This window comes from Oncorhynchus mykiss, chromosome 7 (assembly GCF_013265735.2).
Source record: "Oncorhynchus mykiss isolate Arlee chromosome 7, USDA_OmykA_1.1, whole genome shotgun sequence".
NCBI classification, from domain to species: Eukaryota; Metazoa; Chordata; class Actinopteri; order Salmoniformes; family Salmonidae; genus Oncorhynchus; species Oncorhynchus mykiss.
This window is the reverse complement of record NC_048571.1, coordinates 49,044,974-49,071,971: the sequence shown is the minus strand read 5'-3', so window position 1 is coordinate 49,071,971 and position 26,998 is coordinate 49,044,974. Positions and strand designations below refer to the sequence as shown.

Below are 26,998 nucleotides of genomic sequence, written 5' to 3'. Positions count from 1 at the left end.
TTGGGAGTGCTTAGGCAAGAGGCCTGCGGGCATACATATACCTGTCGTATGTACTCTGTCTATGCACACTAGGTAAGACCTGGGCAGACCACCCCCTGTATTTTGGTTAGTGCGCCAGGTGGTATTAAGAATAGATAAGTAGTGGGTGGGTGGGTGGGTAGGAGAGGGGACTTTTGCTTTGTTATTATTAGAGGCTTGAGGCTTTTTTTTAATATAGAGGAATATTTCACTTTCTCTGTTCATAGGAGGAACAACATGAATTTGTACATGAGGCAGAAATAATGTGGTGCGGTTTGAGTTTTCGCCATCAGCTGGAAGACTGTTTCCCTTTTTGGTCCGTGTCAGTGGAGGAAAGGGAGAGCGGAGGGATGCTGCTCTCTCCCTCCGCTGAGACTGACCATAGATTCAGGTACCATCGACCCAATAAAATAAAAGCAAATTATTTAAATGTATGCTCACTCAGCTGTGCCGCATAAGTAATACAACAACGGATCTGTTACCGGTGTGATCATATACAGTATCCTACCTCGAATTCCCAAACAACAATGCATTGGCAGGGCAATTGAAGAAAAGCCTATATGCAATGAAAATATATTGGGCCTATAGCTTACTGAACAAACCTCATTGCTACAGTACTGTTTTTAATTGGTTAATGTTGCATAGGCTTATGTTTTTTTAAGTAATGTAAAAAAGTCTAAGCGGTAGATCTCTGCTTGCATTTTGACTCAGTGATTTTAACTCAAAGGTTGGTGACCACTGTTCTAGAGTTTTCCCTGTTAACACAATGTTTTGCCTTTACTTTGGCAAATTTGATCGAATCAACGCAATATTAGCCACTTTCAATACAACATATCAAAATAAAATTAACTATGCAAGAGATTTTCTTGTTGGCAGAATGCATCGGAGTAGGATTCTATTGCATTGACATGTACTACCCAGCCCTTGCTCTACACAGACCAGTTAGGCTTAACCAATCAGAGCTGCAGTAGGCCTATATGCAAATAGAACATTGCCATATATGGATCTGTGCCATTTACTTTGAACTGGACTGTGTTTACAGTATGAGTGGTTCTGAGCTCGGTTATTAGCCCAGTTATAGATACTTTGTAGTAAGCAATAGGGGAGTATTTACTTCCTACAAAAGCACAAATCGTGTACATTTCGAGACATCTTTGAAAAGAGAGTCAGGTAAAGAGCTTTTGTTGTCTTAAAGGGGCAGTGTTGTATTTTGAGACGGGTTTGAATAAGCTAAGTAGCAAATAGGCAGAGGTTAGTATAATTTGTCTGATTCTCTGTAATAATGGTATTGGAATAATAATGCATTTTATTTTGTAAAGCAGTTTCTTGCATCAAACAACACAAAATTTTCAGTCACCTCCTTGTCTGAAGAACAAGTGGATAAACAGGTTAATGTCAGGCCCTGTATGTTTTTTCCCCCTAAAGTCTCATGGAATGTTGGCGTACATTGAACACCACACATTGGCTGCTACTGCAGGCTGAATGATAGAACAGCTATTTCCATGTTAAAATGTTATGGGATGCATTTTCTCCATTGTTTTTGATGGCAGGCCACTCTGGTAGGCCTACATTATGATCAAATAGCCACAGTAGATGACTTGGCCACTGTTAACTGTAAATTAAAGCGGGTACAGCCCAAGTGTTCACAGTAAACGCACACTGGAAGTTGCACAGAATTTTCACAACGTTCAAGTTTGTGTTCAGCAGACCTGAAATTTGCTCAGTGCTGAGCGTTTTTAGAGGGAACATTGGTTACAACACACATAAACACACAGGCACACACACAACAAACATACAGGAACTTATAAAGAGCAGATCCTGAATGACCTTTCAAAATAACACACACACTAACACACAATCAAATTAAAAACTTATGGAAGGCCTACAGTATGAAGGCCTGCTGATCTTGGCTGATAAGTGTTTCATACATTGTCATCACTTCATGTGTCCTTCAATTCGACTGATTGCTGAGAATCTCCAAATAACATTTCCCTGCTGTTTCCTAACAGTACCCCCTCCCTCCTTTATGCCTCCCCTCTTCTCCCTCTGTTGATTTAAGTATGAACACACTCCCCCTGATAAATCTCTTCTGCATGTTTCTGCCCAGACCTCCCACAGCCTTTTCCCCTCCCAGCTGTTCCAGGTGTGTCTTCTGGGCTTCCCTTTCTGTTCTGGCTATGGCTTCCCTCCCACCTCCAGTCTTTCACTGGCTGTTGCAGACGCTGCCTCCCAATTTGCCCCTGGCAGCGGCCTTCTTGCGTCTCTTGTTGAGCAGTGAGTTGCTGGAGGTGTCCAGGTCTTTGATCTTCACCTGGTCGTAGTCCACACGCATGGTGGCCAGAGCACTGGTCATCTCCTCCTACAGCACACAGAGAGGAAAGGGTTAGAGAGAAAAGGAGGGCCGGAAATAGAGAAGAGAGAGAGAAGAAGAATCAAAGTGAGGGCGGGTTTATTTAATGATAGATAGATAGATAGATAGACAGAAGATAAAGCTCTGCTCTGAATATAGCCTACAGCATAATAAATATGAGAGGAGGCAATAAGCCCTCTGTTTCTAAAAATGGCTTCAGATCAGACTCTGATGTTTGCCTCCCCCTTGTGGAAGGTCAACCACTCCAGAGTCATCTGGTCTGGGAGCAATTCCATTTCCATATTTTCACACCACAAAAGCACTGAAGCTCCACTCACATTTTGAGATATCTACGTGGGAAAACGTGTAATTTTCATTGTTTCAACTGTATTTCAAATATTGTCTGGATGTAAAGTCTATACATTCTATGATGCTGTTGATCCTGGGAAGTTCCTGGATGACCAGAGGTGTCAGTGTTAGTCTGATTCTGACCTTCACGTCGTCCCACATCTCTCTGTCCTCAGTCAGGACCCGTGTGGTGTGTAGCGGTGTGGAGGGAACAACCATGGACTGCTGCAATGACAAAACACAGACACGAATATATAGTGTGCATGCACTGTAAATGCACACACACACACACACACACACACACACACACACACACACACACACACACACACACACACACACACACACACACACACACACACACACACACTCACATTGATCCAGGGGTGGTTCATAAACTGTGTGATGGTCATTCTGTCGTTGGGGTCTGTCTTTAGCAGCTGATGGATCAACTGTTTGGCTGAGAGAAATCAATAAGAGGATAGAGGTCAAAACACACACAGACACACACCAGGCCCCAGCCAAGGCGTTGTTTTGGAATAAGGCACCAGTTGGTCCACATGAGCAGGAAGTCCTACCAGTGTGAATTCAGAGATTTAGCCATACTATCCCTGGCATTTAAGAGCTGCTAATCTGAGTTTATGTGCCTTGTCTATGTTTGGGTGTGCTTGTGGATGAGTGTTATGCTATAAAATTGACTATTTAGAAGTTTGCTTATGTTTGTCTGAATGAAAGGGATTTCTGGGAGTGACGACATTGGAGGGAATGCAGAGCTATACTAACAAATAAACAAAAGCCAGGGCTAATAGTCTAGTGCAGGGATCATCAACTAGATTCCCCCGCAGACCAATTTTGTTCTTGAGTGGATGGTCGGGGGGCCGGAACATAATTACAAATAATTTGCAGATTGCAAATTGACCGCAAGAAGCCCAAACAGATAACATATTTGACTAAAGCATAATAATATCAAACCTTGCTTACATTTGAATACAACCACATCTCTCTATTATGCCCAGGAATACTTGGGAAAAGATTTCCAAAATTAAAATAACTTTGATTTTCTGGTATTTTTACCGTATTTTATGTCCAACAAAGAAAATGCATCATTAGAAAACTTGGGGGGGGCCAAATAAAAACACCCGCAGGCCATCAATTGGGGAACCATTGTCTAGTGGAAGGATGACCCAACCCAGTCTCACCTTCCTCTGACACCTCAGCCCACTCAGGTTTGGGGAACTCGTACTGGCCCATCCTGATCCTCCGTTTCATCCCTGGAGAGATGGCCTGGCCCGTGTTAGAGTAGAACGGTGGGAAACCACACAGCCTAAACAGAAGACAAATGCGTAGATGTTTATAGTTATTAGGTTGCACTGACCATCAAACGATTATATAGTATGCATGCACTGTATATGCACACACACACACACACTACTCACAGGATATACATGATGACGCCCAGAGACCACATGTCACATGACTTGTCATATTTCTCCGGGCCCAAAACCTCAGGAGCTTATAAACAGAAAAACAGACAGATGGAAAATACAATTACTTGTCCAATATTATAAGCAGAATATAGTGACGGACAGTGCATTCGGAAGGTATTCAGACCCCTTGACTTTTTCACATTTTGTTACGTTACTGTCACACCCTGATCTGTTTCACCTGTCTTTGTGATTGTCTCCACCTCCCTCCAGGTGTCGCCCATCTTCCTCATTATCCCCTGTGTATTTATACCTGTGTTCTCTGTTTGTTTGTTGCCAGTTTGTTTTCTTTCGTCAAGCCTACCAGTGTTTTCCCTCTGTTCCTGTCTCTTGATTGTTCCTGTTTTCTAGTTTTCCCGGTTTTGACCTTTTCTACCTGCCCTGACCCTGACTGCCATCCTGTACCTTTGACCCACCTATCTGGATTACTGATCCCTGCCTGTGTCGAAGCACCTTTGGCAGCGATTACAGCCTGAAGTCTTCTTGGTTATGATGCTACAAGCTTGGCACACCTGTATTTGGGGAGTTTCTCCCATTCTTCTCTACAGATCCTCTCAAGCTCTGTCAGGTTGGATGGGGAGTGTTGCTGCACAGCTATTTTCAGGTCTCTACAGAGATGTTCAATCGGGTTCGAGTCCGGGCTCTGGCTGGGCCCCTCAAGGACATTCAGAGACTTGTCCCGAAGTCACTCATTGTCTTGGCTGTGTACTTAGGGTCGTTGTCCTGTTGGAAGGTGAACCTTCACCCCAGTCTGAGGTCCTGAGCGCTCTGGAGCAGATTTCCATCAAGGATCTCTTTGTAGTTTGCTCCGTTCATCTTTGCCTCGATCCTGACTAGTCTCCCAGTCCCTGCCACTGAAAAACATCCCCACAGCATGAGGCTGCCAACACCATGCTACACCATAGGGATGGTGTCAGGTTTCCTCCAGACGTGACTCTTGGCATTCAGGCCAAAGTGTTCAATCTTGGTTTCATCAGACCAGAGAATCTTGTTTCTCATGGTCTGAGAGTCCTTTACTGAGGAGTGGTTTCCGTCTGGCCACTCTACCATAAAGGCCTGATTTGTGGAGTGCTGCAGAGGTGGTTGTCCATCTGGAAGGTTCCACAGAGGAACTCTGGAGCTCTGTCAGAGTGACCATCGTGTTCTTGTTTACTTCGATGACCAAGGCCCGTCTCCCCCGATTGCTCAGTTTGGCCGGGCGACCAGATCTAGGAAGAGTCTTGGTGGTTCCAAATTTCTTCCATTTAAGAATGATGGAGGCCACTGTGGTCTTGGGGACCTTCAATGCTGGGAAATGTTTTGGTACCCTTGCCCAGATCAGTGCTTCGACACAATCCTGTCTCGGAGCTCTACGGACAATTCCTTTGACCTCATGGCTTGGTTTTTGCTCTGACATGCACTGTCAATCATGGGACCTTATATAGTGTGTGCCTTTCAAAATCATGTCCAATCAATAGAATTTACCACAGGTGGACTCCAAGTTGTAGAAACATCTCATGGATGATTAATGGAAACAGGATGCACCTGAGCTCAATTTCGAGTCTTATAGCAAACAGTCTGAATACTTATGTAGATAAGGTATTTCTAAAAACATTTTTTCGCTTTGTCATTATGGGGTATTGTGTGTAGATTGCTGAGTAACATTTTTTATTTAATCAAGTTTAGAACAAGGCTGTAATATAACAAAATGTTGAAAAAGTCAAGAGGTCTTAATGCTTTCCGAAGGCTCTGTAAATCTGATTGTTACACATATTCCTACAGTAGTTTAGTATTGTCACCCAGCTCGCACATGACGTTCTGAGAACCATATGTTTCTTAGAGCTTGGTGAGAGTGTGGTTGTTCTATGTTCACTTTGCATACAACCTTCCCACAACATTCTGGGAATGGTGCAGGACAGTTGCTTGGCTTTGGAACATTCTACACACATTTAAGGAACTTGACAACATTACATTATTTTCTTGGTATTTAATTAATTTAACAGAACGTTTCCTAAAAGTTCAATCATGGTCAAATTGAATTTAAATGTTGGTAACATTTAGGAATGTTCTCCAATTGGTTTGACATTGGGAATGTTCTCAAATATTACAAAGAACATTAAAGGAAAACTCTACCCAAAAACTATATTTTGTTATTTGTTTCATTTGTGCATTGTTGATATTGTCCCAAATGTATTGTATGTCAGCAAATGAAGTTTTCAAGATATGTAACTTTCAAAATACAGTAATCTGGCATGTATGATGTTTTTTGCATCATACAGATGTTCTCAGAACTTCCTTGCAACCTAAAAAAAATGAACGTTCCCAGAACAGGTGAAATATTCACTTCCGTTCTCCTAAACGTTTAAAAAAACATATGGTTTCATTCCCAGAACCAATGGAAAACCAAAGATGTACGTTCCCACAACTTCCAAGGAATCAAATATGTTAGCTGGGAACTTACCCACATAGTAAGGGGTGTAGCACGGGGTCTGCAGGAGGTTGTGTAGAGTGGTCTCCTTAGCGAAGCCAAAGTCTGTCAGTTTGAGAGTACCGTTGCTCTTCTGATGAGTGTACAGCAGGTTCTCAGGCTGAGGGAGGGAAGTGAACCGTATCTGTCATTAACTGTACGCATATTATTACTAAATGTATGGCAACTCTGTCATTATCTGCTGCTGTTATCTTTATCTGTGTGTCAGTGTCACATTGCTCACCTTGATGTCTCTGTGTGCGATGTTCATGTTGTGGAGAAACTCGATGGCCGTGCCAATATCCCGCATGATCTCTGAGCCCTCTAGATGAGAGCAGAGTTACACAGTCTCAGGACAACACTGTCAGTAACATTACACATATACAGTATAGTATGTCCATTCCCAGAAACAGACTCAATCCTTTTTCCTTGGCCCCCTCCACTCTGTGCCCCTTCACCTCTCTCAGTGAAAGCTTGGTCTCCTCTGGCCTGGATCCGGCTGAACAGTTCTCCCCCTTGCATACTGGAACAAGAGAAACACATACATTGAGTTAACATTGAGATGCTGTCATGGAGTTATCATTCGAAACACAACACTGCCTATAACTCTCCCAAATTAGACATTTTTCAAAAAGATGAACTCTGTTACTTGAATAAAAAGCCCTAAAACAATAGTGAAAACAGGAACCATTTAGATGAGGTTGATGTTTCGTGGGATAACATTAGACTGGGAACAGAACAGTCTGCTATGCACAAGCACTTCATCTGCCCCTCTGTCTTTCCATTTTGTCATTATACACATAAACATCCATACAGACTGGGGACTCCTCTATCCTCCTCAATGATCTTTGTCTTTTGAAAAACACAGTGAATCACCTTCTGTTATGTGGAAAGAATTGTTTATATGCTCTTTTGAGTGTGCGTGTGTGTATGCATGTGAGAGATAGAGAGAGTGAGCGAGAGAGTAAGGAGGAAGTGAGTAAGAGAGATTGATCCAAGTCAAACTCAGTTATAGAATATTCTCCTTCATTAAACTAGCTGAGCTTAGCGGAGCGTAGCTGCCCTCCTCTCAACCTCTCTGAGACAGGAAAGAGCTGACCACAAAGACAGATTACTTTACAGGGAGCAACACATGTCACATACACCCCCAGCTCTGAATCATCACACTCACTGTCTATGACTTGCCAGTACACTATACTCCCATTTCTTTAGAAATGTAGCTCATTGGAAATCAATGTCAGTATCTAAAAATTCCACATACACACTTGAGTTAATGCATTCTCACTGCTCCAACCATGTGTTCTTTATTTCCTTAAAACATGACTACGAGAGAATACTACAGTATATCAAGAGCGTCTGTGTCATCTCTGAGTACTGAGGAGAACCTGTGGTGATCTGTGAGGCACAGGTGGAGCCCCAGCTGTGGCCCAGGCCTGCCCACATACTTGGCCTGCATAGACATACCAAGGCCAAGTGACTGACCTTTCCATCAAGCCTAATGGTATCAGAGAGAAGCTATGAGGGATTGGCACTATGTCAATAGTTTATGGCTAGCTGCTGAAGACAGATAAATGGGACATGTATTCCCACATAGCAGAGGATTCTGGGTAATGTGGTCAAAGAGCTGACAGGACAAGATCCTACCATTCCATGATGATGAGCAGGCACTTCTTCCCATGATGCATGTTCTCGTACAGACTGAGAATACCAACGATGTAAGGCCCCCCCGACACCCGCCAGTGAAGCTCAACCTCCTGCCTCGCCTTGGGACTGTCATAGAGGATCTGTGTTGGAGTGAAGTGTGGGGAAGGAGTGGAGTATGGGAAGGGCAGAGAGTGAGATTGAATTACTTAATTTAAGCGAAACAATTGGCATTCCAACCAGGCACTCGTTCTGTCCTGAAGGGAATTGATCAATCATGACAAAAGAGGCTGGTTGGCCGCGCAGCCGAACCTGATCCATTTAAATGTCAAAGTATTAATCATGATGACACTTAACAACTCCCCTGATCTGCCTGACCTGTCCGTAACAGGACTTCAATGTTATCTTTTCCCTCTTTCAGTTCTCTACCACAGTGGGCCTGTTAAGTCATTTCACACACACACACACACACACACACACACACACACACACACACACACACACACACACACACACACACACACACACACACACACACACGAACACACACACAGTAGATAGCTGGCAGGCCTTGACATAGCACCCGTCTTCCATTCCATCAGAGGGTATTTTTGGGTGCTGACAGTTACAGAGTGGGCTCCTGCTGGATACCATGCCGGCCCAGTCACAGAGCTGCAGCTGAGAACAGAACACAACACAGGCAGTCTGGCCACCACTCATCCTTTTGCCACAACCTTACACACGCTTTACCTCACTTTTTACAGCTTCAATTTCATGACAACGTGGATGGTGAGAGAAATGTGGAAGCTCCTGTACATACCTTTCTCTTGCACTTGGAGAAGGAGTTTCATCGAGAAAGTTGTGGTTCCAGAATGACTGGCAATAAACAGACTTTTGTGGTCTCATTCGATTATAGAAGTCATAACCGGAGAACCTGACTCCCTCACTTAACAATGAATGAGATAGTTTCTTGAACACAGGGAAAGTATGCAAAAGTTTGGATTTGGCTTGCTCTCATCGTATCCTCGTTGCATCATCCTTCCAAACAGAATGGCTTATGAGTGGCCAAGGCACATGCTGTAATGAGCAGCTAATTAAAAGACACAGGTGAAACTTCAACCTGAACAATCATAAACCCTTTTTTAAGACTTACAATGTTACCATAGGAACTAGGTTTCATATCAACTTCACACAAAATGAGGGATTCTTCATCTTTGAGTGTTTATATTGTGAATGAGTGTGTATTTATGTGTGTGTTTATCGTACACATGTGCTTAGTTGTCTTTTCTTTGGCATGAATTAGTGTGTGAGTGTATTTTCTTATATCTATGCCTATAGTGACAGTCTTTCTCTAAAGAGGAAGGATGGATGTGTGGTGAAAGTGGAAGTGAAGCGAAGGACTTCCGTTAGCCTCTTTAACTGATGTGTGTTTAAACTTAATCTCACAACCCACAGTTCCCAGGGTCACTATAAAAGAGTGGTCTTCATTTCTGTCCAGTATCTGTGAGAAAGAGTCTTGGCTACTTTATTGTGTTTTATGGGTTCTCATATGAAGATACAGATAGCTTAGGGCCCCATGCGCTTCATTTCCTGGACAGTGGATAAGAGCGTCTGCTAAATGATTCAAATGTAAATGTAATGTAGGCACAACTGGAAACGTTGGAAAACTTTAGTACAAGCCCTAAGTTCCTCCAGGAACAAAGGGGATTTAAGGTGCTACAAATGGGATTTTTTGAGAATATATATGTATCTTTTTTTACATTTCTGTCATTTCAGAAAATGTCCATAATATATCTACAGTAATAGTGGAATGATGTGTTGATGTGTGATATTCACCTCTTGATTTCTACCGCTGGGTCGGCTTCTGTTGTCAAAATGGGATAGCTGTTTTGACTTTGCGGCTGTGATATCTGGTGGAAACCAGGGCAAGGGGCCAATGTAGAAATCTCTCGGTCATTTCCTGCTTGATAGAATTCTATACTGTTCATTCAGTTTCTGCACTGAATAGTGTAGGAAATCATTGTTACATCTAAATAGCTTTTCACAGCAATTTTGATTTTTTACAGCTCTTTGAAGCTTGTCAGTGGTGGAAAAAGTACCCAATCATCCTTGAATAAAAATAATTATACTGTACCTTTATAGAAAATGACTCAAGTAAAAGTGAAAGTTACCCAGTAAAATACTACTTGAGAAAAAGTCTGAATATACAAAATATTGAATATAAGTATCAAAAGTAAATGTAAAAGTATAAACAATTTCAAATTCCTTAAATTAAGCAAACCAGACGGCACCTTTTCTTGTTTTTTAAATGTATGGATAGCCAGGGGCACACTCCAACACTTAGACATCATTTACAAACCAAGCATTTGTGTTTAGTGAGTCTGCCAGATCAGAGGAAGTAGGAATGACCAGTGATGTTCTCTTGAGAAGTGTGTGAATTGAACCATTTTCCTGTCCTGCTAAGCGTTCAAAATGTAACGAGTACTTTTGGGTGTCAGGGAAAATATATGGAGTAAAAAGTATGTTATTTTCTTTAGGAATGTAGTGAAGTAAAAGAAGAAGTTGCCAAAAAATATAAGTAGTGAAGTAAAGTATTGATACCCCCCAAAAAACAACTTAATACTTTAAAGTATTTTTACTTAAGTACTTTACACCACTGCCGAAAGTAAAAGGCTCAAGCATGAGTCTCCGCCATGTTACAGGGAAATGGGATGTGGTGGAGGCGGAAGACTTGCTTTGAATGCAGCCTAGTACTGTTGCAATCCATCTAGCTTCCACATAGGGGAGAAATTCTGAGAAATTCAATGTGGGCAAACACATAGACACACACACACACACACACACACACACACACACACACACACACACACACACACACACACACACACACACACACACACACACACACACACACACACACACACACACACACACACACACACACACACACACACACACACACACACACATATTCTCATAACAGACTTTCCAGGGTTCAGGTTAGTAGGTTAACTCTGCTACAGACAACATGTTTTTTTTACATTAAGCAGAAACTCTGAACCTTTGAATGCAGCCAATCCATATAGCAACCACATCGGTGAGAAAATCAACAGTCCCCCCCATCTTCCTCAAAACCAATCAGATCCTTCTCAGCCCATTTCTAACATAGCATTGTGTCCTGGTAGCCACAGAGGAAATGTCGTATTTTCCTTCATATAGCTCCATAGACCTTCTCACGCACACTGGCACATGCAGCATCAATAGCTTTACACGCTGCTGCAAATGAGGACGTTTAGAGACTGTTCAAGGTTGAGGGCAGTCTGGATATTGATGTGTGTGTCTCAGTAACAGAGCTTGTTTACCCTACCTTTCCCTTTATAATTGTTTCCAGCCAACAAAGCGGAGGTCATAAAATTGAGTAAATAGAGCTGAGAGATAGGCGTGAGAGTGCAGAATACATAATGAGTAGTTATGGAAGAACAGATGAAACTGGAGAGAACGTTAAGAGATACTACTGATATTAGGTTAGGAACCTTATCTGATGATCAATAGATAATAAGATTCCACTTGAAACTAAATGTAGCTAAATCTATAGTATTTACATATAGGCTACACAGGCAGACATTGTACTAATACCGATTTGTGGTAGGTAGCCAGGTATAATCCTGAAATATATATTAACCTGAACAGAACATGTTTTTACTATAAAGCTTATCATCACACCATTCTTCTCTGACTGATTAACTGGTTCAATTCTCATAACCAACTTTTCTAAGGCTGGGCTCAGAGGTCAGTCTAACTCTGCTACACGGTACATTTTTAGCCAGACACATATTGACAGATTTTTCACCTAGCCGGCACAGGGATTCGAACCAGCAACTCTTCGGTTACTGGCCAATGATATTAACCACTAGGCTACCTGCTGACTGCCACTACAGTCTCTCAAATCACTTTCATGTGAAACGAAACCATAGTATTTTAAGTGGGCCTCAACGGAAGCACAGATGGACCACAATCCTGCCAACCATGCCAAAAAGTTGTATAAGCCATGCCAGTGGTTTATAATATAATAACAACAACCACAAACATAAACAGAAGCCGAGGAAGCTAAAACTACATAGATGCAAATCCATGAAACGAGATTAATCAAAAAACTCTTTGAAAGAAGAAGAGCTTGGCTATGAAGAGAGTGAATTAGAGTTCCAGAATGAAACATTCCCCAGCCAAATAAAGGTTCTAATGGAACATACAGTGAATGGAATCTCAGGATTTCCTTCATGGAAGAACACTGGGTCTTTTTAGGCTATACTCAGACTCTTAGAGCTTGCAGCTTGACAAGTCTAAGACGAGAGAACCCTGATCGCTGTAATTGAATCAGATTAAAAGGATGGCTTCTCTTCAGGTCTAGTAGAGTGGATTAAAACTATACCCATCCATTACCCTTAGCGCTTAGGAGTGGACTTAATTATAAAGTGATGGAGCTGGACAGCTGTTCATCCCTATGACTCGTTCTGTCTATGGCTGTTTGTCTTGTGGTTAAAAACAAAGGACAAATCGAGTCGTAAATGTGTCAATTTTATACTTTATGCACAAGGCTCACCCAGGCTTATACAAACAGAGGCTGGCTTCTGTACGATCACAAAAACACAAAAGCAAACTCTGAAACACCACCACACCCCTGACAGAATATTTTCCAATCCACATTTCACACTTTGTATTTTATTTGGCATACAGTGGGTGGTGTCCATTCCCTGCAGTCAATATTGAAATGCTTTCCATTGGTCACATTCTCCAAGCTCATAAATTGGATCTGAGTGAGAGCCCTTGTAGGACAGCTTTGCCCTGTGGCTCCATGGGTAGTTCCTGGTCACTGTGACCAGAGAGGACTAGGCGAAGCGAGAGGGTCGACTCCGCTCAAAATATGTCCTTACAGATTAAGCAGACTTGGTCTGCTTAACAATTATAGGGTTAAGCAGACCAAGTGAAGAGTTTTTGTATGGGGGCAATGAGAGAGTGTTCATTTGGTAAAGATAAAAGTGAATTGCTATTTTGATAGGTGAGGCTTATTTGAGCAAACAGAAGTTTCATAATGCTTACATTTTCTATGAGTATATTGATATGTTTTCTACAAAAGATCAATGGCTAGCTAGGACATTCCCACCTGATCTCGCCTCCTCCAGCCTGTCTTTCGCCTTTGCGGACATGTATTTCCATTAGTAGAGCGGTCAGTCGACCATCTTGTCAATATAATAGATAATCTTTGCTGTGACCTGCTCTGGGTCCTCTCTGACAGTGGGAGTTATGATCAGGCACCTGGTGAGACACCCAGTTGTGATTGCAATTAAAATGCATAACACAGCTTCTTACCTGTAATAGGCAACTATACCAGACAATGTCAGTCAGCAGGCCAACTTTCAGTCCTCCAATTTAAAATGCTCATTACTTATCCACAGCATCCGTCAGTACTTGTACCCTAATTATCCACAGCATCCGTTTGCCAAATGGTGTTTTCCTGACTGATTGCACTCTGCTGTATGTTGTCCCAAACACTGAAAATAACCTCTAATAATAATAATTATTGTAAAAACATTTATTTGGAGGGTAGATCAGATTTAATATTGGATTGTGGCTTCCATCAATGTAATTGTCTGCATCATTTCCAATCCCCCATATATTTTTTTGTAAATATATATATATAATTTATATATTTTTAAAATTGATTTTCCTTTATTATTTTCCCCTAACTCTACCACCCCACCCCTAACTGGAGTAAACTAATGGACAACAACACTTAGGCTTCTACTTCCAGCTTATACATACTATATACATTTTAGGGACACGGTATATTTTACAATAGTTATCTTTTGTTTGTTTTTAGTCTCATCCTTCAGCTACACACAACCCCTCCCATCTCTGGTGACCATTCAGTTTGATTTCTATTTGCCATATATTTTTCAACTGTGCTGTGATGTTTCACAAAGGTTCTGAACCTTTCTATTCTAATAGTTTCTACAGATTGTAAATTAAAGATAACATTTTTTGCCAAGAGTATTATTATATTATTGATCGATTGACTATGATTTTCAAAATCACCCAGCAGTGCTGTCTGCAGAGTTAGCTCCAGGTAAATGGTGCAATTCCTCAGCCATTCCTGAACCTGTTACCAAAAACAAGCTACATATGAACAATACCAAAACAAATGATCTAATGATTCTGTCTCTTCGCAGCAAAATCTGCAGAGCTGGGATGGTTGTATCCCCCATATATGTATATGGGGTAATGGATGGGTATAGTTTTAATCCACTCTACTAGACCTGAAGAGAAGCCATCCTTTTAATCTGATTCAATTACAGCGATCAGGGTTCTCTCGTCTTAGACTTGTCAAGCTGCAAGCTCTAAGAGTCTGAGTATAGCCTAAAAATTATTGCATATATATATATATATATATATATATATATGACATTCTATTGGTTGCAATAATTTTTTATAGTCATTTAAATTGAAAAACTGTAAGTTTAAATAACCTCTAATAATTGAATGTGAATGACAACATAGATTTGAATTCAGGACAATTCCAGACACATATTACTCTTTTTTCTGCCATCCCCTGTAAAATGACCTGCTCCCTTCCCTTCTCCTATCGCTCTCTTCTCCGATTCTGTACTGTATCCAATCTTTTTATCCTGACCCACAGCCCCCTCTTGTCCTTTGTGTGTGACTGACTATATGCTCCTGGTTAGGAGATTCTGATCCGGCTGGATTACTGTAGGACAGCCATATGTAAAAAGGAGGATCCGGACCCAGAACAGGGCCAATAGCGACCACAGGTCCAGACTATTAAAAACAAAAATTAATTCAGTCGGAATTCAACTCCTGGTATCATATGAACACCCATAAAACATAGAAAATGTGTAGAATTGCCAGAAAAGAGCTTTAAAACTGCTACATTTTCCCTTCCTTCCATGGCAAAAGTGTAGGAAATTAGCTTAGAAACTGTATTTTCTTTCTCTGCCAACAAGAGGGATGTGAACAGTTTGGGATTGAAAGGGTTGCGCAGGTGGGGGTTTAACACTACGCCGATAAATAACATTATCCATCTGGACCTTTGCCACGAGGAAATGTCTCTGACCAGCCCTTTTCAAATAGTATTTGAGTACCCCTGCTGTAGGCAGTAAACCGCTGCCTCTGTAGCAGAGAACAGAACCAAAAACGATGACATTTTTCAAGGAACAGAACCAGAACCAGAACTGAGAACAAAAGTGATCTATACTGTTCCGGACCAGAACCATTATTTTAAAAGCATGGGAACTGGTCAATAACGTTATTTAACGTTCTGGGCATTTTTTTCCCGAGTTCCACAAAAAACTAAACAAAGCACCTACAGTATGCAAAGCCCTCACACAAAAACGTATTCCAGTGTTTGCCTGACAGCTGATCATCTTTCCAGTGTGTGTGTAGAGTGCCTGCCTCTCCCCCTCCCGCCGAAGCATGCATAGTCTGTTGTAGCTACAGACGTTACAATCGTGATTCAGAAATTAGGGAGAGAGATTTTTCATTAGAGAACAATGGATTAACTTTTTCAAAGCTAATTAAGGATACTATGGTTATTACGGTATTAACTACCCTTCTGTGTTACTAAAAGGTAAGACATGTTTTTATTTGAATTCTGATGCCACTCTGCACACACAAGCTTGTTAGCTAGCTAGCTGGTCTAGCTCTTGAAAACTCGAGGCGGCATTATGTGTAATGTAATGGAACAGAGATTCATGATCAAGGGCTATCTCTGGTCCAATGTTAGTTAAACCAACTCTCTGAAGTTCAAAGACATTCAAAGTTCTTTCATAGAAGCTGCTCCTCCGTAGGTATAATTCTGTGGGCCTAATTCAGATAATGCATGTCATAACAACAAGGTGCCCACTGCCCAATGCATGTGCATAGCTTGCCCGCACCATAGCAAGCTGCTCTATCCATTGGTGAAGTAATTTAATGTCAAACTAAATGTAAAAAATAATATATATTTCAAAGGTTTAAAAAGGAACAGAAAGGAGTGATATAAACCATGACTTTTTTTTGTTCGAACCGGTTCCGAACTTTATTTTGCTGGTTGGAACAGTGGAACGACACTAAAAAAATAATGGTTCTGTTCAGAATTAAACGATTGGAAAATAATTTTGGTTCCAACCACTGCACACGTGTAAATCAAAACCAGAGTAACACATTTGTTCTGAGCCTCAGCCTATCCCATGATCCCCCCCTGCCTGTCTTCCAGGAACCCAACCCCAGGAGCAGAGTCAGCACCTTAAAGGAAAACTCCACCAAAAAACTGTCTTTTGGTATTTGTTTCATACGTCCATTGTTGATACAGTCCTAAAATGTTTTCCATGTCAGCAATCAAGTTTTCAAGATATACAGTACCAGTCAAAAGTTTGGACAGCTACTCATTCAAAGGTTTTTCTTTAATTTTACTATTTTCTACATTGTAGAATAATAGTGAAGACATCATAACTATGAAATAACACATATGGGATCATGTAGTAACCAACAAAGTGTTAAACAATTCAATATATATTTTATATTTGAGATTCTTCAAAAGTAGCCACCCTTTGCTTTGATGACAGCTTTGCACACTCTTGGCATTCTCTCAACCAGCTTCATGATGTAGTCACCTGGAATGCATTTCAATGAACAGGTGTGCCTTGTTAAAAGTTCATTTGTGGAATTTCTTTCCTTCTTTGAGCCAATCAGTTGTGACAAGGCAGAGGTGTTATACAGAAGACAGCCCTATTTGGTTAAAGACCAAGTCCATAGTATGGCAAGAACAGCTCAAATAAGCAAAGAGAAACCACAGTCCATCATTACTTTAAGACATGAAGGTCAGTCAATACGGACAATTTCTTCAAGTGCAGTCGCAAAACCCATCAAGCGCTATGATGAAACTGGCTCTCATGAGGACCGCCACAGGAAAGGAAGACCCACAGCTTTCTCTGCTGCAGCGGATAAGTTCATTAGAGTTACCAGCCTCCGAAATTGCAGCCCAAATAAATGCTTCACAGAGTTCAAGTAACAGACACATCTCAACCACAAGTGTTCAGAGGAGATTGCGTGAATCAGGCCTTCATGGCTGAATTGCTGCAAAGAGACGTCCTTGGGCAAAGAAACATGAGCAATGGACATTAGACCGGTGGAAATCTGTCCTTTGGTCTAATGAGTCCAAATGTGAGATTTTGGTTCCAACCGCTGTGTCTTTGTGAGACACAGAGTAGGTGAACGGATGATCTCCACATGTGTGGTTCCCACTGTGAAGCATGGAGGAGGAGGTGTGATGGTGTGGGGGTGCTTTGCTGGTGACACTTAGTGGGTTTGCACTTAGTGGGACTATCATTTGTTTTTCAACAGGACATTGACCCAACACACCTCCAGGCTGTGTAAGGGCTATTTGACCAAGAAGGAGAGTCATGGATTGCTGCATCAGATGACCTGGCCTCCACAATCACCCGACCTCAACCTAATTGAGATGAGTTGGGTTTGGGATGAGTTGGACCGCGGAGCAAAGGAAAAGCCTCCAGCTAGTGCTCAGCATATGTGGGAACTCCTTCAGGACTGTTGGAAAAGCATTCCCCATGAAGGTGGTTGAGAGAATGCCAAGAGTGTGCAAAGCTGTCATCAAGGCAAAGGGTGGCTACTTTGAATAATCTAAATTATAAAATATATTTGGATTTGTTTAACACTGTTTTGGTTGCTACATGATTCCATGTGTTATTTCATAGTACTGATGTCTTCACTATTATTCTACAATGTAGAAAATAGTGTAAAAATAACAAAAAACCCTTGATTAATAGGTGTGTCCAAACTTTTGACTGGTACTGTGTAACTAAACTAAATGTATTATGTTGGCTGTATTTCTATATTTTGGAAGTTATATATCTTGAAAACTTGATTGCTAACATGAAAAACATTTTGAGACAATCTCGACAATGGACTAATGAAACAAATACCAAAATAACGTTTTTCGGTGGAATTATCCTTTAACTGATAGGCTAGTTGAAGGTCAATGACACAGCCAGCCAGCCAGCAGGGACATCCCCGACCTGGCTTTCGGGGCTTTAGCTTTAGCCCCGAATGATTTTGGGTCATCCCCGAATATGTAGAGCTGCTGGGATGGTGTAAAACAAAATTATCAACTGAATATGCCGCTTAGTTCATAGAGCTGTGGTTACTTGAAACTCCTGAAGTCATCCACACTTTATAATCAGCGGTATAGTGATGCTGTTGGGCAGCGGAGCGATGCTTCGCCACTTTTCAGTATGGTGCTGTGTCTCACACAATCAATTAATGATTAATTCGTTCTCTTGATAAAGGAGTGAATATAATAGCATATATGATGTTAGGCTACTGTTAGACCAAAAACACCACGTCATTTCTTATGACAATTTAGGATGATTGTAATGAAATGTAAAAAAAAAAAAAAAAAAAAAATCAACAGCGTGCGCCATAGGCTAAATATGCTTTGATTGAAACAAAATACAGGTGGCTCTGTTTAACTCCATCTGCTCTAACATTTGATTAAACATTAGTTAGGCTACTTAAATAATTTAACAAGATCAAAATGCATATTCCCAAAGGGATTGGGATCAAATTATTGTCATGCAGGTTGTTGGCATGCAAATGACTAGATGCTGATCCAGTAAAACGTTAATAATTTGCATTCACGATTGACAATGATGATGGCCTAATTTATAATAAGGTAGGCCTCATTTTTTGTTTTAGGATGAAAAAAATAGAACATTTTCTTTGAGCCACTAGGCCTATGTGTAGGCATTTGCAATCGTGCAATTTGGATGAGGCATTGTATGTAGGCCTATATTCTAAAATTATATTATATAATCGGCCGACATAGTCTACCAACTTTAAATCAGAAAATAGTATGTAATAATCATTTAAATTTTTTTGCAAAATATATCACGACACCACTTGTTTGCCTATAATAAATGTAACACCAGCGCGCTGCTTTAAGCCAAGCATGGTACATTGTCTTTTTGTTTTCACCGAATCTCAGTTTGGATATTAGATTACAATTAGGTTGGGAAATGTTAACTAAATTGGGTAACCATGAGAAAATACGTGATTAGATCGAAACACTTGTTCATTGACTTAATGGAATTATTCTACAGGCTACTGGCTGATATATTACTGTAACAGTAGGCCTAACTATGCAATAACCTCATATGGGGTTACTGACTACAATCCGTTGAATTAATAATAAGAAGTGTTGATTATATGGCCTTGGGGAGAGCACAGTACATGGAAGGGGTGCTGGAAGTGCTGCAAATAAATTGAAATACATTTGCCAAATTATATAATTAGCCTACTGTTGTCTGTATAGAAATGAATTAAATCATTGAAAATACTACACCAGAGAGCATAATTTAGCCACATAGGATCAGTAGCTTCTTTACAGCCTAGGCTACAGTCGGAACTCAGCTGATTGTTGAGATGTGGCTGTCGATGTGGCTGTCAATGAACAGTAGGCAGTAGCCAAAAGGTCTTTCGCAATATAAATACAAAGATGAGTGAGTGCCACTGTAAAGTTGGTGGGCTATAATTCCAACCCATAGCGTATCCACTATGAGTTGAGCCCTGAATGTTATGAACCTCTGGTGATACCCCTGCCAGCCATCACGTACACACATAGAATATGCATTACACACACATGGATACCGGTATACACTAGTTGCCCATGTTAATTACCGTGTTATAACACCACCATGGCTTTTCCTTGCTTTTCCTCAATAGAATACTTATTTACAATGTCATGCTAGTACTTGGCAAATGGTGAATGGGTTTGTATACTGTTAGAAAACATGGTTCCAATGGTTTTCAGCTGTCCCCTAGGTGAACCTGTTTTAGTTCCAGGTATAACCGTTTTGGGTGCCATGTATAACCCAAAAAGGCTTCTGCCATGAAACAACAAGTGTTATTTAAAGGGTTCTCATATGGAGACAGTCGAATAACCCTTTTATAGACATCATATTTTTTCTAAGTGTATAGGCAGAGATAAATCTGATAAGAAACTCCGATCAAAGTTCCTAAGTTAGTTTTTCTAGTTGATTTGATCTTCACTAGGGAATATGCAAGATCCCAATACGACCAAATGGAATCAGGACTCACACTCCGAGTGAGCAACAGCCTATTTCCATTGGTAGGTGATATTACCTTCAGTGCGCACTTCTCCCCCGTCTTCTTATTTGTGCATTCCAGAACCTTCCCATTGATCCCAAACCCAAGGACCTGACTAGATATCTTATAATCGTCTGTCACCGCGTTACGCTTTATCTCCAATTTGGGGAACTCCGGCAAGGGGAAGTGCGTGGAATCCGTGTCCTGTGCCGTACGCACTGCGCTGTCAATGGGGGCTGGCTGGGTTGAAGGTTCTGATGGGAAGTCTGGTTCTGGCTCAGCCTTCGGCAGTTCCGAAGATTTCTCCTTACCAATACCATTTTGTAGCATGGTCCCACAGATGCTGTGTCTCTGTGAGTGGTCCTCCAGGATGAAAAAAACGACCTCAATAGGCTAATATGATTCGCAAGTGAAATGACGCGCTTGTCCGTAATTTACGCCAAGCAGAAATGACTCCCAGACCCTGAAAAGGGCGCGCATTCGGTAGTCACTTTCTCTTGGCCAGTTCCTGTGTGCCTTGGGATGTTTAAAACAATAGTCCCACTATTAAAAAAGTTTGAAACTAAAAGTTTTCTATAACTTAAATTATTATATTCAAGTTCAATTCAATAATCCTGTATATCCACAGTGTAATATTTGTTTCACTAAAACATGTCCACATCTGAGTAGGCTATAGTAGAATGACTTCGGTTCAACTGGCCTCGTCACTTTCCAACGTCCTTTCGTTACATTCACACCGGCTTCTGACTGAGGAGCTTACGGAAACATTACCCTCTACTCAAGTCATATTTCTCTAGCGGCTGTCTTTTAAAGGAGCAGTACAGTTGACAAATAACTGGTAGTCAGGGTAGGGTTGAGTTGAATGGAATCAAATCAAAATGTTTCCCCTGAAGACTAACAACAAGTAGGATGGTTTCTATGCAATACATACTATCCACAGATGTCAGATTACTGTATATGTTAGATTACGTGTTTAAAATGACTGCCAGTGTTAGCTAAGCAAGCGATGCCTGCTTCAGTTTTCAAGGATATCCATCCCTCTATTTACACTACATGACCAAAAGTACATGACCAAAAGTTTATACACCCATTCAAATTAGTGGATTCAGCTATTTCAGCCACACCCATTGCTGGAAGGTGTATAAAATCAAGCACACAGCCATGCAATCTCCATGTACAAACACTGGCAGTAGAATGGCCTTACTGAAGAGCTCAGTGACTTTCAACGTGACACCGTCAGGCCTCGCCAGTTCGCCAAATTTCTGCCCTGCTGAATTGCAAGTGCTGTTATTGTGAAGTGGAAATGTCTAGGAGCAACAACGGCTCAGTAGCAAAGTGGTAGGCCACACAAGCTAATCTGGAGGTGAAAGAAACGCATACCTGTTTAGGTGATGTGTCGGCTAGCGGAGTAGAAGACTTGAAAAGGAAAAGGAGAGCTCTATAGGAGCTCAGATGCAATAATTGAATAACCTAATATCCTACATTTCGATAGACAAGCTGTCTTCATCAGCTCACAAGCTCACCGAATGGGACCGCCAAGTGCTGAAGCACAAAGCACGTAACAATCGTCTGTCCTTGGTTGCAACACTCACTACCGAGTTCCAAACTGACTCTGATAGCAACGACAGCACAAGAAGTGTTCATATGGAGCTTCAGGAAATGGGTTTCCCTGGCCAACCAATTGTCAAGTGTCAAGTGTGCCAAGTGTGGGCTGGAGTGACGTATCATGCTTCACCATCTGGCAGTCCAATGGATGAATCTGGGTTTGGCGGATGCCAGGAGAACGCTACCTGCCTGAATGCATAGTGCCAACTGTAAAGTTTGGTGGAGGAGGAATAATGGTCTGGGGCTGTTTTTCATGGTTCGGGCTAGGACCCTTAGTTCTAGTGAAAGGAAATCTTAAAGATACAGCATACAATTACATTCTAGACCACAGGACCCTATGTCAAGGTATGTGTGAAGGGCTGTTGGAAGTCAGGCACAGGAGAGCAGATATTTGGTAGCAAAACGGAGCCTTTAATTTGGCGAACCAAAAGCACATGGCACAAACGAACACCAAATACAAATACGGGTTGAACATAACCCAGCGCAACCAGCCTAACGTGCGCATATATAAAAACAGATAAACAATACCACACAAAGTCATGGGGGAAACAGAGGGTTAAATACACAACACATAATGAGGGAAATGAGAGCCAGGTGTGTGGTAAAACGAGACAAAATAAATGGAAAATGAAAAATGGATCGGCGATGGCTAGAAGACCGGCGACGTCGACCGCCGAACACCGCCCGAACAAGGAGAGGCATCGACTTCGGCGATGATACCCTAAGACCTGCAATTTGACATGTTTCGGGCTTCGACCCCTTGTATCATATAAACACACACAAGACATGGAAGAATGCATAGAATTGAAGGAAATTAGCTTTAAAACAGCAAAAAATATCCGCCAACAAGAGGGGTGTGAACAGTTTGGGGTCGCATGGGTTGTGAGCTGCGTGGTTTGTTATTACGTCGATAAATGACATTATCCATCCGGACCTTTGCCACCTCAGACATTTGTGTGACCGGACCTTCTCAAATAGTACTTGAGTACCCCTGTTCTAGATGATTCTGTGCTTCCAACTTTGTGGCAACAGTTTGGGGAAGGCCCTTTCCTGTTTCAGCATGACAATGCCCCTGTGCACAAAGTGAGATCCATGCAGAAATAGTTTGTTGAGATCGGTGTGGAAGAACTTGACTGGCCTGCATAGAGCCCTGACCTCAAACCCATCGAACACCCTTGGGATGAATTGGAATGCCGACTGCGAGCCAGGCCTAATCGCCCAATATCAATGCCCGACCTTACTAATGCTCTTGTGGCTGAATGGAAGATAGTCCCCCGCAGTGAAAGCCTTGCCAGAAGAGTGGAGGCTGTTATAGAAGCAAAGGGGGGACCGACTCTATATTAATGCCCATGATTTTGTAAAGAGATATTCGACGAGCACGTGTCCACATATTCTGGTCATGTAGTGTATGCGTTCCTGTGAGTACCTTGGCCTGCCACATGTCAAGTACTTTTTGACGAACAAGCTGTTGGCCATAAGCGGCAGTTCTGATGACCTCGCCACTAAGCACTTTCGAGCCTTCACTATATCACTGAGGCTCTGGGACACGACCGCTAACAACCGGGTTATACCTGAGAGAGTGAAGGGTGGATGGATGAGAATTAGAGAGAGATACTAAGGAGAATGGTGAATATGGGCCAGTAACCGAAAGGTCACTCGTTTGAATAACCGAGCCGAAAAGCAAAAATGTGCCCTTGAGTAAGGCACTTAACTCCAATTTGTTCCAGGGGTGCCGTACTACTATGTCTGACCCCGTAAAACAACACATTTCACTACAGCTATCATGAGAAAAAATATAATATAACTATAGAAGAGCTCTCTGATACGGAGGATTAGGATGGTAACTGGAACTGGCTTGAGGTTAATGGTGGGAGAAGAAGATGTGGCACTGACAAGACGTTAGGGACTTCAGCAGTGATTAATGACAGGGCTAGGTTACCTGATGACCTCCTGGATTAGGACTGTGTTCATGGACTCCTCATACAGGACTGGGTACTTAGTCATCACATCCTGAAAACTGATAGGGGACAAACAAGATGCATTACTAGCCCAGCCTTAATTAATTCAAACTTACAACACACAATAACTCAAAATCCCCATCCCCCCGTGGCGGGCTGGTGGGGCCGTGACCTTGTTTTGGGATATGTACCGAACTGATTAGTTAATAAGGTATGTTAGCATGTCAACAGAATGGCATCCTGAGCATTTCCTATGAGCTTTTGTTAACAAGAAGAATGTAACAAATGTTCTCTGTTAAGCTTCAACTCAAATCTGTTGGTCTTTGCAAAGTATAACATCTAAAACAGACTACAGTAAGAGCTATATACAGTGCCTTGCGAAAGTATTCGGCCCCCTTGAACTTTGCGACCTTTTGCCACATTTCAGGCTTCAAACATAAAGATATAAAACTGTATTTTTTTGTGAAGAATCAACAACAAGTGGGACACAATCATGAAGTGGAACGACATTTATTGGATATTTCAAACTTTTTTAACAAATCAAAAACTGAAAAATTGGGCGTGCAAAATTATTCAGCCCCTTTACTTTCAGTGCAGCAAACTCTCTCCAGAAGTTCAGTGAGGATCTCTGAATGATCCAATGTTGACCTAAATGACTAATGATGATAAATACAATCCACCTGTGTGTAATCAAGTCTCCGTATAAATGCACCTGCACTGTGATAGTCTCAGAGGTTCGTTAAAAGCGCAGAGAGCATCATGAAGAACAAGGAACACACCAAGCAGGTCCGAGATACTGTTGTGAAGAAGTTTAAAGCCGGATTTGGATACAAAAAGATTTCCCAAGCTTTAAACATCCCAAGGAGCACTGTGCAAGCGATAATATTGAAATGGAAGGAGTATCAGACCACTGCAAATCTACCAAGACCTGGCCGTCCCTCTAAACTTTCAGCTCATACAAGGAGAAGACTGATCAGAGATGCAGCCAAGAGGCCCATGATCACTCTGGATGAACTGCAGAGATCTACAGCTGAGGTGGGAGACTCTGTCCATAGGACAACAATCAGTCGTATTTTGCACAAATCTGGCCTTTATGGAAGAGTGGCAAGAAGAAAGCCATTTCTTAAAGATATCCATAAAAAGTGTTGTTTAAAGTTTGCCACAAGCCACCTGGGAGACACACCAAACATGTGGAAGAAGGTGCTCTGGTCAGATGAAACCAAAATTGAACTTTTTGTCAACAATGCAAAATGTTATGTTTGGCGTAAAAGCAACACAGCTCATCACCCCGAACACACCATCCCCACTGTCAAACATGGTGGTGGCAGCATCATGGTTTGGGCCTGCTTTTCTTCAGCAGGGACAGGGAAGATGGTTAAAATTGATGGGAAGATGGAGCCAAATACAGGACCATTCTGGAAGAAAACCTGATGGAGTCTGCAAAAGACCTGAGACTGGGACGGAGATTTGTCTTCCAACAAGACAATGATCCAAAACATAAAGCAAAATCTACAATGGAATGGTTCAAAAATAAACATATCCAGGTGTTAGAATGGCCAAGTCAAAGTCCAGACCTGAATCCAATCGAGAATCTGTGGAAAGAACTGAAAACTGCTGTTCACAAATGCTCTCCATCCAACCTCACTGAGCTCGAGCTGTTTTGCAAGGAGGAATGGGAAAAAATTTCAGTCTCTCGATGTGCAAAACTGATAGAGACATACCCCAAGCGACTTACAGCTGTAATCGCAGCAAAAGGTGGCGCTACAAAGTATTAACTTAAGGGGGCTGAATAATTTTGCACGGCCAATTTTTCAGTTTTTGATTTGTTAAAAAAGTTTGAAATATCCAATAAATGTCGTTCCACTTCATGATTGTGTCTCACTTGTTGTTGATTCTTCACAAAAAAATACAGTTTTATATCTTTATGTTGAAGCCTGAAATGTGGCAAAAGGTCGCAAAGTTCAAGGGGGCCGAATACTTTCGCAAGGCACTGTAAGCATCAAATATAAGTAAGACAAGTTCAAAACCGGTTTCTTGCTGGAGTAGAATTTCAGTGAGAGAGGACACACACACACACACACACACACACACACACACACACACACACACACACACACACACACACACACACACACACACACAGCATAAAATAAGGAGTCTCTGAACCATAGAAAAATGCATACTCTTGCTAGAGGTATTTGTTTCAGCTGATAGTTCAAATGTATGTCATAAGAATGACATTTCAATGACAATAGGAACCAATTTGGAATATGTGCAGTGTATGTCAGACAGAGGACAAGGATGTGTAAAGCGTTACAGGGAGAGAAGAGAGATAAGTTACAGAACTGTAGACAGGAGAGAAGTGTATAAATAGTGGACAGTGGAGAATAGCACAAAAGGACCAGAGATAAAAGGGTAGGACATGAGAGTAGACAAAAGAGAAAGAAGGAGAGGTGAGATGAAAAGAGAAATACCAAAGGAAAAGTGGGAAGAAAAGAGAGCGAGAGCGAGAGAGAGACTTCAACACCTTGTCCTGGTACTCCTACAGGAACATCTTGAGCTGGCTGATATAGATGCACAGGTCACCGTCAATGAACTCATCTGGGATGAGCTCAATGGCATGACTTAATGCCATCTCCTATCCAGGCTGCAGAGCTTAATGACTTAAGCTCTACAGCCTGGATAGGAGAGAAGAGGAGGAGCAGGGGACAGTGTTAGGTGAGGTGTCTGGATATGATGTTTTCCACTTGAATTACACAATACAATGCACAGTATAGTATGGAAGTGGGAGGAGCCAGACCTTGGTGCAGGTAGTGATGAAGTCATCATTCAGGCTCAGGGAGGTCTTCAACAGGTTAGCCTTGATGCCTCTGGGAGGCTCTATGGTCATCTTATAGTCATTCTGGAGGATAGACACTGGGAATGTGCTGCTGGGGAGGCTGGTGAGCCCCCCAGAAAATCCTGGTGTACC

At 41.7% G+C, this 26,998-nt stretch overlaps 1 protein-coding gene across 2 annotated transcripts; it reads right to left on the bottom strand.

Annotated features, from left to right (window-relative positions):
- Window positions 1–1,476: 1,476 nt before the first annotated feature.
- LOC110527941 (MAP kinase-activated protein kinase 2) lies at window positions 1,477–21,207 on the bottom strand. Of its 2 annotated transcripts, none has more exons than XM_021609577.2 (10): window positions 20,501–21,207; window positions 8,291–8,430; window positions 7,105–7,169; window positions 6,891–6,970; window positions 6,641–6,767; window positions 4,153–4,228; window positions 3,916–4,040; window positions 3,091–3,176; window positions 2,861–2,941; window positions 1,477–2,377 (listed from the first exon to the last, which is right to left on the bottom strand). In XM_021609577.2, the coding sequence occupies exons 1-10, from the start codon at window positions 20,792–20,794 to the stop codon at window positions 2,222–2,224; spliced, it is 1,230 nt and encodes a 409-aa protein (XP_021465252.2). In that variant the 5' UTR covers window positions 20,795–21,207; the 3' UTR covers window positions 1,477–2,221. The 2 variants fall into 2 exon arrangements, with proteins under 2 accessions (XP_021465252.2, XP_021465254.2); XM_021609579.2 differs by having other exon boundaries at window positions 2,242–2,377; window positions 2,791–2,941.
- Window positions 21,208–26,998: the final 5,791 nt, after the last annotated feature.

Coding starts and splice junctions, on each gene's coding strand:
- LOC110527941 (XM_021609577.2), bottom strand. CDS start 20,794: ATGCTACAAAATGGTATTGGTAAGGAGAAATCTTCGGAACTGCCGAAG. Junction 8,431..20,500: donor GGGAGAAGTGCGCACTGAAG/GTAATATCACCT, acceptor ACTCCAACACAG/ATCCTCTATGACAGTCCCAA. Junction 4,041..4,152: donor GGCGTCATCATGTATATCCT/GTGAGTAGTGTG, acceptor TCTTCTGTTTAG/GCTGTGTGGTTTCCCACCGT.